The sequence below is a fragment of the Eretmochelys imbricata genome, chromosome 5 (genome assembly GCF_965152235.1).
Source record: "Eretmochelys imbricata isolate rEreImb1 chromosome 5, rEreImb1.hap1, whole genome shotgun sequence".
NCBI classification, from domain to species: Eukaryota; Metazoa; Chordata; order Testudines; family Cheloniidae; genus Eretmochelys; species Eretmochelys imbricata.
The window spans coordinates 79301195-79313248 of record NC_135576.1 but is presented as its reverse complement, the minus strand read 5'-3'; the positions used below and the strand labels follow the sequence as shown (position 1 = coordinate 79313248).

General features: G+C 38.7%; 1 protein-coding gene across 1 annotated transcript in view; it reads left to right on the top strand.

The window, feature by feature from the left end:
- Window positions 1-12054, top strand: part of ZNF608 (zinc finger protein 608) — a 100040-nt gene that overhangs the window by 33285 nt on the left and 54701 nt on the right. The window contains exon 2 of the mRNA XM_077816360.1: window positions 11601-11856. Coding sequence (XP_077672486.1) covers window positions 11601-11856 — 256 coding nt within the window. The remainder of the gene's footprint in view (window positions 1-11600; window positions 11857-12054) is intronic.

Below are 12054 nucleotides of genomic sequence, written 5' to 3'. Positions count from 1 at the left end.
AATAAATATTGCATTACTTCTCCCTTTTGGAGGTGTATTCTTGTCTCCAAGATATCCCTTACATGATAATGAGAATAAACGTCTAGTTGGGCTTCCTCAGCCACCCCTGGATAAGAGAAAATTCAGTAAGAAAGGAACAATCATGGGATTTTTCCACAAGTAGGCAAATGTTTTCGTTTAGTTTCGTTTGAAGAAAAAAAATGAATATGGAGATGACTATTTATTAGCACTTGTAGTTATTTTAATTCACTTGTCAGGTGTATTAGACGGATGTCTTGGAGACTGGCTAATTTGTTTATGATTACAGATTACAGAGTAGCAGCCGTGTTAGTCTGTATTCGCAAAAAGAAGAGGAGTACTTGTGGCTTAGTCTCTAAGGTGCCACAAGTACTCCTTTTCTTTTTATGATTACAAATATCTCTGATTTTGAGGGAAGGGAAAAGCCAGTGAGTGCTCCTGTGTATGGATGTTAATTTGCAAATATTTGAATGATGATTGCTCTTGTATAACTGATGCCTTAAAGATAGAGACTCAGAAGTTGTAGCCATTATACACCAAACAGAGTTTTGTGGGCATTTACAACTTCTCATATGTTAATGGCAAAACATTTTCTGAGAAATTGGCAGCTCCATGTTTTATAGCTTATGCCAGCTTCTTTCATGGACCTGTTCAAGGCAGAGCAAAAAAGAAAAAAAAAGCCTTGTTTCAGTGGCTGAATTACTCTGACAAGCTTTCACATTGCCCCTCCTCTTATTAATATTCTTTTTGATGTGAGCTTGTAAAACAGAGGATTGGCTGTTAATCTCCAGGATCTCAAGGGCTTTTGGCAGTGGCCCATAATTGATGTGTTCACATGGCTGTTGTTTGACTACTAATGATTAGAAAGCAGTGTTATCTCCTAGCTAAATCAGTGTTGCTTATAAATCACACTTGATAAACTGCAGTTTCATTTCTTCAAAGGGTCTGGAGGTCTACATACTTTGATAGAACTGCCAGAGGCATTTCGTGATTTTATGACAGTTAAGATTATGTTTATTTTTCATTTCACTTGGGCAAAGTATTTGAATTTCTTCCAAGTGTAAATAAGTGTTTTTGTTGTTGTTCTTGTAATGGATTAATCACAGAGTGATCTAAATAGAAAAAGGGAGAGAAGGAAATAAAAGATGCGTGGAATGATGGCGTATTGTACAAGAAATTTACAACATACAGTAATTAATTACCCAAAATAGGACTTCTTTTTTGTTTTCTTATGTGGGGAAGATGGGTGTTACAGTTCCATCAGTTTTTATCACACTGTTGTTTGATAAAAATAATCCATGAAGTAATGCAAGAAAGGAGGAAGGTGTGGTTTTGAGTGGTTAAATTACTGGATTGAGCTTCAGGAGAGCTGGGTTAAATTCCTGGCTCTACCACGGGCTTGCTGTGTCTCAGTTCTGCATCTGTAAAATGGAGATAATAATGCCCTAACAGGAATGTTGCAAGCATAAACTCCAGAACTATTTGGATGCTTAGATTTTATAGGGATGGGGTTGTATAAGCAACTTGACAGTATCAGTGAAAAAGCAAAACATTAGAAATGTGGAACATGCTTGAGAAAGAGATTGGGTGGCATGGGTTAATGCAGTGGGTCTCAACCTAATTACCATTGTGGGCCACATACGCAGCTCTCTGTGTGTTATGTGAGCCACGTCCACACAATATATATACTGCCCGTATGGCCATGAGGCGGTCACATGATTGGGCCGCAGCTATTTGCTGACTGGGCTGCAGGTTGAGAACCACTGAGTTAATAGGTTCCAATGCCAAGGCCACTGCTTTGAATTCAGCACAGTGAGGAAAAGCTCTGGTGATCAGATATCTGTTCAGTGGCCTATAAACAAATTATCTGATGATCTTAGTTACTAGTGGACAGATGGTCTTCATATAAACTATAATTAATTACACTTGGCATTAATTGACAGCCGTATTAGTATTTACATCAGAGAGAAAAAGAATTAATAGGGGAAAGAATCTCAGGTCCTGTTCCCTCCCCTCCTCCCACCCCCCCCCCACACTTTTAAAGGTCTGCTAGCTCAGAGTTGAGGCACACTGATAGGTAAATGTGGGGAAAGCTTTCACTGCTAGCTCCTATGCTGTGTGTATCTATCTTTGTGGGTTAGGGCTATTGGTCTGGCACTTTTCATAGCACAAAATTCCATTTTAAAAGAGGGAGAAAATAAACATCTTGGAGAGGAATGGTTATTAGCAGTTTCTTTCTCACATGGATTATTTTCCAGTTCAAAATCTTCACTGCACTTGGATTATTTTCAAAAGGTTTTTATGCCCCTTAAAAATCTCTTGAAAAGCTAACTTCCTCCCTACCAATTAAAACAAACACCCTCGGCCAAATTCTGCTTTCTGTTGCACATCAGTGGAGTTACTGTGGATTTACACCAGTGTAACTGAAAGCAGAATTTGTTCATTAGGATAATTTAAGATTCCTTAAATACTGCAAACTATATTAGGGGAAAAAAAGAGTATTTTGTTAGCTATGTGTTTTCAACTATGGTTATTCAAGTTGATAGTTGAATACTAATCATATAAATACCTTTTCAGGATTAGAACTACCAGATTGCGAAAGAAAACAGAGAGGACATTTTTTGTTGTACTTTATTTGGTCATGTAGTGGTTATGAGTGTGTGTCATAATTTGCATAATGACAATAATAATATCTAGCATTTATAAGTAATTAGGACGCTGCCAATGGGCATGGAAAGAAAGTAAGTGATCCATAAATACACCAGACAAAAAGACATTGCATTTTCAGAACATATTGAAAGTCTCATCTGTAAGGATCTAATCAGACAATGCCAAGTTTGTGGCACACATCGGGGGAGCACATGGTGTCATGAAATGTCCAAAGATATAGACCCTCGTTTTGGCAGTCCACATTACAGGAAATAAAAATAACACGATGGACTGACTCAGCACGATGCACCTGAATTGATGATATATCTGAGTTGAGGAGACTGGGAGCTAAATAACAGTGCTTGACTGAATGTGGAAAAAAGTGGGGTGCAGACCACAAGTTGACCTAATGATGACCAGAAAGAACAAAAAAGTACAGAAGTATTTAGTGAATTCTAAGGAGGCCAGAGCAGATAAAATAGATTCTTTAGCTCTCCCATGAGGTTCAGCCTCACTTACAGATCCTGCAGAGGGATGGTATGATGAGACTGGCTATATGCCATTGTAGGCAATCTGCTACTGCTAGCAGAAAATATCTCCATCAGCTGCTGACGGGATACTAGATGCGAAGGGCTCTGAGTGACTACAGAGAATTCTTTCCCAGGTGTCTGGCAGGTGGGTCTTGCCCATATGCTCAGGGTCTAACTGATTGCCATATTTGGAGTTGGGAAGGAATTTTCCCCTAGATCAGATTGGCAGAGACCCAAGGTAGAGGGGATTGCCTTCCTCTGTGGCATTGGCACGGGTCACTGCAGGTTTAAATAAACTATTGTAAATTGTGGCTTTTCTGTAACTTGAAGTCTTTTTAAATCACGATTTGAGGACTTCAGTAACTCAGCCAGAAGTTAGGGGTCTATTATAGGAGTGTGTGGGTGAGGTTCTGTGGCCTGCAATATTCAGGAGATCCCTAGATGATCATATTGGTTCCTTATGGCCTTAAAGTCTATAAGTCTATGAGAGATTACTGAGTCATACAGCGTCTTCAATGGCTCTAGACTGGCTGAAGAGACCTCTGTCCCAGGATACAGCAATCATGTCAGTGACTAGCTGGATTTGACTTCCAGTAAGAGAACTAGTGTGCCAAGGGCCTATTTGCCTTGAAGATCTCTGGTGATTTGCTCTGAAACCCTGGATACTGAGAGTGAAAACCTGAAGAAGACAAGCTTATCAGGTAAGGTTATTACAATCATGGCGCAAGCAATGAAGTTATTAACTTCACATATGTACCTGAGATTGGTAAACCTTATCTTGGTGGTGTGATAGAGTAAGGATGTATTCACTCCATGTCAGTGCCAGCGATCTGGAGTTTCTACAAGCTAGGCTGGACATGGAGTTAAGTACCAGCTGCTTCAAGGTTCAATCATCGGCTGTAGCAGCTTTCAGTGCTTGGACAGCAGCATTTCCATAGGCAGGGACCCTGATTTATTCAGCTTTCTGAAGGCTTTTCATAAACTGAATCTAGTAGTGCATTGCCTGTTCCCTGAATGGCATTTGAACTTGATCAGCATCCTGAAGGCTCCTCCTTCAGACATCTGAGGAAAATATCTATGTACATTTCTTTTCCTTGTTGTGGAATGCTTATCTGGAAGGGTTACAGAACTCCAGGCACCTTCAGGCAAAGAACCATAACTGATCCTTCACTGGGACAAGCTTGGGCTTAGAACTCTTCATAATTCAGACTCAAGATATCATCAGACTTCCATATGAAACGGGAGTTAATTTTATATACATTCTGCCCAAACCCAAACTGTAAAAAGAAAGGTAGACTCATTGTCTTGCTGTCCCGAGCGTGGTGTGAATCTACAGAGACCTTGTCTACACAGACACTTTACAGCGCTGAAACTTTCTTGCGCAGGGGTGTGAACCCTCCACCCCACCCCCGAGCGATATAAGTTTCAGCGCTGTAAAGTGCCTGTGTAGACAGTACACCGGTGCTGGGAGCCACTCCCCTCGTGGGGGTGGGTTTTTTTACAGTGCTGGGAGAGCTCTCTCCCAGCGCTGGTGCCGCAACTACAGACATGTTAAAGTCCTGCCGCGGCAGCGCTTTAACGTTGGTAGTGAAGACCTACCCTTAGATTTAGGGAGTTTCAGAGACTTTTTGTTTGTTTATTTTGCACTAGAGAAGGCAGCCTGAGGTGACCATTTTGAAGTGGATCAGGAAAGCTTATGTTACTGTGGAGAAAGGTCGTGACAGAGACTTTTAAGGGATACTCATCCCAATCAATGGGATTTTCTTTGGTTGGGACAGGAGAAGTATCTTTATTAGAAATTGGCAAGGTGGCCATCTGGCCATCATCCCATGCCTCTGCCAAACATTGGAGTTGACAAACAGGCTTCTGCAGATGCAGTCTTTGGCAGCAGAATATTGCAGGCAGCTGTCAAATGCTAATCTGTCCCATTCTAAAAAGGGGTGAGCTGCTTTGGGAAGTTCAAGCATCTGGACTTGTATAGAAGATCAAAGGAAAAAGAGGATTTTTTTACCGTTGCCTGTTAATCTTCTTTTTTTAAGATCTTCTCTTCTGGTCTTGAAGTGCTATCTGTGTAGTTTAGCATCTATTATTCAAGTTCATTTCTGCATGAGAATGTATTGAAAGGTTTTAGTTCGTGTTGTGAATTATCATTAACATAGTTGGTTTCCTATGTTTTCAGTCCAGTTTTTTGGAACAACTTTTGAAGTGTTCATCTCAAATCTGAGAGATGGGTAGAGCCTTATATGCATATGAGGATATGTGATCATCAAAATACTTCTGTGTATTGTATGTATTTGGCAGTTGGGAGGAACTATAACCCAGCTGTTGGACTGTTACAGTAAATCTTGAAGATAGGGGAAATTGACCCTTTTTGTACAATATCAAACTTGTACAGCACTGAGGATTTTAAGCAACATATGTAGCTTACAAAAGATTTCTTGATATTTCCCATACATATTTCATGACATTTTTCCCAATTAATGTTGAGAAGAATACTGGTTTGTTTTACATTGTCTTTAGAGAGCACTGCAGTTGAGTAGTGACCAAAGCTTTCAAAATGATTGATTAAAAAGCAGCTGCACTTTACATTTGGTTATTTGGTACCCGAGTCTGTTGAGCTACTGTGTCAGACTGGTTAGGTTGGGTGGATTGTTGAGAGTTACAAAGCTGATAGTTAGTTATTTAAATATGAGATATGTGAACTGAGATTAAACTGAGATTTTTCAGATGAGCCTGAGATTATTCTTCTGTGGTGATGATGAAGGAATTATTTCATATGGTCAGTTTCATTAAGTGGGAGAATTAGTAGGGAGAGCAGTGGTTTTTAGATCTGTATCTATACATCCTTGGTCAGTTTTTCTCCTCTCACACTTGTTTTCCCATTATTTAATTCCATTAATTTCAACAGAATAGCTCCTGCTATTTATACACACCGTAAATGGGATTAGAATCAGGCCTTCTGGGGCCATTGTTGTTTCAGTGCTCCATTGACGAAGGAGAGGCATACTTTAAAACCAAGTTAATCTTTGCTTGGCCTCGGAATCTTGGAAAGGCATTTGGAGAAAAGGAGAGCTTGCTTCAAGGACAGATTATTCAAGCTCCCCCAGCCCTACTTGAGAAGCGGTGGTTTCATTAAATGTGAGCTAATACATCTGTATTAAAAAAAAAAAAAAAGGTGAATGCTGCCGCCAGTATTAATAGTTGCCATTTTCTTGTATATTGCAGTCCTCCTTGCAGGCCTTCTTTTTTTTTTTTTTTTTTTTTAAATGGAGGGTGTGTTTTGGTAAGGGTCATGCTTTCATTTTCAGGCATGCCATAAAATGACCCGAAAATGTCTTGGAACCTTTCCTGCCTGGGAAAAAAAAGTTTCTTTCCCCCAGCCATGCTGCTGTAGTTATCACTGGAAGTGTTCAAGCTAGATTTGTCTTGATTTAAAAGAGGAGGTTTGGTGTCAGAGTGTTCTCCGTAAAGGGCCTTCAGCTTGGAACCTGCTTCTCTACCTTGATCCGAAATAGTTCAGTTCTGTTGATCTTCAGAGCGTTCTCTGAGGGACATCTGTTCACTCAGACTTTTTCAAAAGGGGCGGGGAGAATCATGATCTGTTGACCCTAATTCAGCAAGACAGTTGTCATGACTTCAGTGAGACTATTTAATTACTTATAGTATGAACCTGCGTATGTGCTTTGCTGAACCAGAGCTTATCGTCGAAGTTTTGTTGGCTATTGTATAGCTGCTAATAATTTATTGTGTTTTTGCAATTTGTGTCAAGAACATCTAGAGTTTCAGCAAGATACCTTTTAAAAATATTTAATATGTTTAAATAAATAAACTAAATATCCAGGTAACAGCAAAGACATATGTAATAATGTTTAATAATTTAAAGTAATCTATTTACAGTCTCTGAAAAGGTCAGAACATTTTCATTAGAACAAAATTCTAAATCACTTTTCGATCACCACAACCCCAGGATCCATAGGCTTGTGTACAGTCCAGATTATTTTTTCATCAGCATGGGTTTCCACAGGTGTAGTGAGGCCCTTGGAGACATACTTCCTTTCTACAGGACAGAAGGCCTTATCTTTTTTTACAGAAATTCAGTGTTTTTCAATGGAATCCACTCTGTAGGAGAGGCAGAATTTTAAAGCTCCAAAACTGTACTTCTGGAGATTAGTGACTGCATCAGAAAGACTGGCTGTCATGCACAGAGCTTAATTTCAGTATCTAAAATAAAACCAATGAGAAATTGAAGGAAATCTGCATACATTAAGAGCTTCACATGTGTTTCCACTTAAGATGACATTTCTTCTCTCTTAAAACTCTCCCACCCAAATACAGTCACCAAGGCATTCATAGTGCAGCCACCAAAATGTCTTTTTGTCATTTTCAGCTGGAGATGTGCTCACTGTAGCACTTACTATCCCTTCATTGGCAGACATTCTTCATTCGCAGTCAGCTTTCTAGTCCTGAGAACCACCACTGCTTGATACAATCAAACTTTCCGCGATGGAAAGCGGCCACAAACAACACTCCAGTTTTGTAGCCTTCATTATTAATCAGCTCTCAAAAGCCCTTGAAATACAGTGAATGTAGAAAATATTGCTTTACTATTTCTGTACATTTTTTAACCCCTTTGATTATGTACATTAAGAGCTACGATCTGTGTAAATAACCTTTCTGTGTTTCAACTCCCCCCACCCCTTGGAATCTCTTGTGCGTTAAATAGCAAGGCTACTGCTCCGTATGTACCAGCACCTGGGAATAATCATGCAAAAATAACAGTGAGAAATGGCAGAGCGTCTGTTCTTGACATTAACTTTCTTCAGGTTGACAGACTGCCACCACCAGATGTTAAACTTATGTGCCTTTTTTCCACTGGAGATGGCGGCCTTCCTGCCTCTCTCTTTTTAACTCTAATAGATTACATCAGTGCCCTTTTGAGCATTCATAAAAAAAACACTTGTGACACCACACTGATCACTGAGAACTATTGCTTTATGATTATCAAGCAACCTTTTAAAATAATTTTAAAATATTGGAAACTGGAGCACTGTTGAAGCTCCACACCACTTTTATTATGAGTGAGGAAATGTTCACCTCAAGCACAAATTCAAAAGGACAGTACAATCTTTCTATTTACCAGTGATTTTTGTTTTATATTAATTCCACAGAGCAATCTTTCCTTTTATTGTAATATTCACCTTGCAGCTTTTCCCCCCCTCCTGGTTCCTTATGGCTGTATTGTATTTTTAACAATAAAGTCTAAATATTTATTAGTAAGTGGAGAGAAACTAGAACTGAATAAAACTGTTTATATCAATAGCTAAAGGGGTACACTATCAAATATGCACTTTTCCCCCATTCAATTGTTTGTAATACTTTGGAAATGGAAAAACAAAGTCTGCCATATTGTCTTTGTCCATTTATAATATGTCCTTTTTTTCTAGTTCTGCAGAAGCAAAGATTTAGTGTTTCTCCTCTCTTTGTGATGAGTACATCCTATGGAAGAATGATGTCATCTATGACACAGGAATTTTCCCAGCTGCAAACCATCAGCCCGGCAATTCATTTAGCATTTTTCAATTTTATAAAGGCACAGGGCTCAAATTCTCCTCTGCAGCTGAGCTGCACTCAGCACAGGAGGGAAATAAGTAGAGGCTTATGTGTGTGCAGTTATGACTTCCTGATTCTGTGCCAGTGTGAAGTAGAGCATCTTAGGAGCTCCTCTACTTTTATGTCAATGGCATATGATCCCTAAGGCATCTTATACCAGGAGTGGAGATTCACCATGCAGAGCTACTCTCGGATGGCAAGGGTAGCCATGGCAGGAGCCAGTTCCAAGGGCTCTACCTCAGCTAGTAGTTCCCCTCCACCAGGGAATTATCTGCTGGCAAGGTACTGTCAGGATCTATGTAGCGCAGAATCAGTGTCTTTTGAATGCTGCTTATACATAGATATTTTAGTTCAGGGAAATCTTGCAATGATCATCTATTGGGGAGTCAGCTGGTAGTTGAGCTGCCTGCTTCAGCCCATGGTACAAAGCTTTCTTGCTTTTATTATTGCCTACCTCTGCAAGTTTGATGGCAGAAAGATAAGCATAAGGATGCTAGGCTCTGATTCTGTACTGTATCACATCATTTTTATGCCATAATAACACCACTGAAGTCAGTAGACACACCCTGGTGTAAACATGGTGTAAATAAATGGAGAATCAGGCCTTCAGTTTTACAAATTGCTGTAATATTTGCATTCTTTGATTTTTTTTTTCTTCTCCATGTGTAGTGTTATCTTGTATGAAACAAAATTTAGTTTCTTGCAGTAACAGTTTAAAAATTAATAGCGTATAATATTTTTTTAAAAAGTGTGTGCAAATTGCTTTTGTGCATGTAGGTCAGACCATTACTTATCCTGCTTGTACATGCAAATGCATTTTACATATACATAACTAACACATGTTGAGAAATGCAGTTACAATGCAAAAAAATTTATACATGCAGAATTGTGGATAAAAATTTAGACTCTGCTTTTTGGAAGTTTGGTCCACTATGTTTTTAGCTCAGAAATGTTATTAGTCCTAATGTGATAAGTATGTTGGACAAGAATTTGATCTCAATTACATCACTTACCCCAGTCTTTAAGGTGCCACCGGACTCCTTGTTGTTCTTGTGGATACAGACTTACACGGCTACCCCTGATACTTGATTTACCCCAGTATAACTGAGATGAGAATCCAGCCAGTTATCTTTACATTTCATCTTGTTCGTGCCCTTGCAATCATAATTTTCTTCCTATATGTTTATGAACAATTAAGACAAAGAATAAGTGATTTTTAAGGAAATAGTTTCAGTCCTTACATATATTCAGAATTGTGTGCATAGCTGGAGAGTGTCAATTTTCAATTGTATGAATGATGCTTAAAAGAGAAATTGGCAGTCTTTGTTGTTAGAGGGGAACAGATTACAATTTTTAAAAGTTTTTCGTCATTTCATATTTGATTAGATTTTCTCATAATGAAAATTCTAGGCTATAAATAATATGGATATTAGCATGTGCTCTCTAATCTCCCTCCCTCTTTGTACATTTGTCAACTTGGCTTTAAAAGAGTAACCATCAATGTGAACTTTGATCTGCTTTAAGCTGCATTTACATGAAACATAAATCAAAACATATAGGAATGTGACTTCTAAATATCTTCTCTCTTGGGCATTATTATCAGGGATGCAGAACAGTAAAGAACATAGAGTTAAAGAAATTTTATTACAGGTTTGAAAGCAGGAAACTTTTAACATTCAGATGGGTGTGAAGTGTTTCTTGGTTGAGTCTTGGCTCAGATGGACCAAATGAACATTAGTTTATCCTTTTAATGTACGATTGTATAGAGGATTGTTTAACTAACATAAATGCAAAGCTGACAGGATGCCTGGTTCAGCTGTTTAACTGGGAGCTCATTTCCTCATTTTTTTATTTCCATTTTTATGTGAAGAAGAGAACATTATGTCCACAGTGAAGTACTGAGCTTCTGAAGTGCTTAAGAGTGAATATATGACTGAGCATGCAGAGTGGAAAACTAAAACAAATTCCCATCACATGATTAGGGACTTTGCTAGGTTAGACCAAAATGCTCAGTACCTTGCAGGATCAAGCCCCAGTGCAGAAAAATCTCCTGTTGCACAGGTATAATTAACATACTGCAAAAATGTGGTGGTGTTTTTAAATCAGCATATAGAGTAACTGTCTAATTAATTTTATTCTTCTAAAATCTATGTGTTGATAAGCCCTATAAATTAGCTGGATAGTTGTGATTGTTAAAGAAGTCATAATCTCTGACGTTGTAAGTGCATAGATAGTAGACAGAACTGTGTCGGAGTGTTATCAGTTGGATGAGCCTAATAATGTGTTTTAAAAGCTTCAATGACAAGAGATCATGTTTCATGGCATAGGGGTGTTTGAGTTGTTCCATGTACATCACTTCTGTATGGTCTACAGAAAAACAAGACATTTCTATGCCTTTATGCCTTCATAAATGTTTTTCTTAAGGAAGAAAAATGCTGTTCCCAGTTTGCAAAACTAATTTCCTTCCACAAATCAGTCTTCTGCCAGAGGCAAGAAAAACAGTGGTTTTAATTCTTTTTTTATTTCATGCTAGTAATCTAAGGCTGCAGGGAATATTCTTTTAGAACTTTAGTGTTTTGTCTTGTTTAGCAAGACAGATTTTTCTATAATTTTTTCATATGCAGCATGTGGGATCCATGTAAAAAAAATGGAGAGTGCAAGACTGAAATCACGCTATGATGTACTAAATACCTATGTACTCTAAAGCTGATACAATTCTAAGCAAACTGATTTAAAAAAACAAAACAAAACATCTTTCAGCACCATTATAGTAAGTTTGTCTGTTGTTTTCAGGTTGACCCCCTGTTTACAGTGCCCGCGCCTCCACCTCCAATTTCCAGCAGTGTCACGCCTCAGATTCTACCTTCCTACTTTTCCTCATCTTCATCCAATATTGCTGCACCAGTTGAACAGCTTTTGGTACGGACTCGTTCAGTGGGTGTAAATACTTGCGAGGTTGGAGTAGTAACAGAACCGGAATGCCTTGGACCCTGTGAGCCTGGGACCAGTGTGAACTTGGAAGGGATTGTGTGGCATGAAACCGAAGAAGGTAAATTGTGTGTGTGTGTTTGTTTGTTTGTTTGTTTGTTTTTTCCCCATTAGGCTTGTATATGAGATAGGTATATTAGGGGACTCACTCTGTATTACCTGTCTGAGGTGGTACAAGACTATTCATCTCCCATCACCTGTGGTGTCTGTCACAGTGAGACTGTTCATTTCCTTAAAAACATTATTGTTAAAGTGTTGT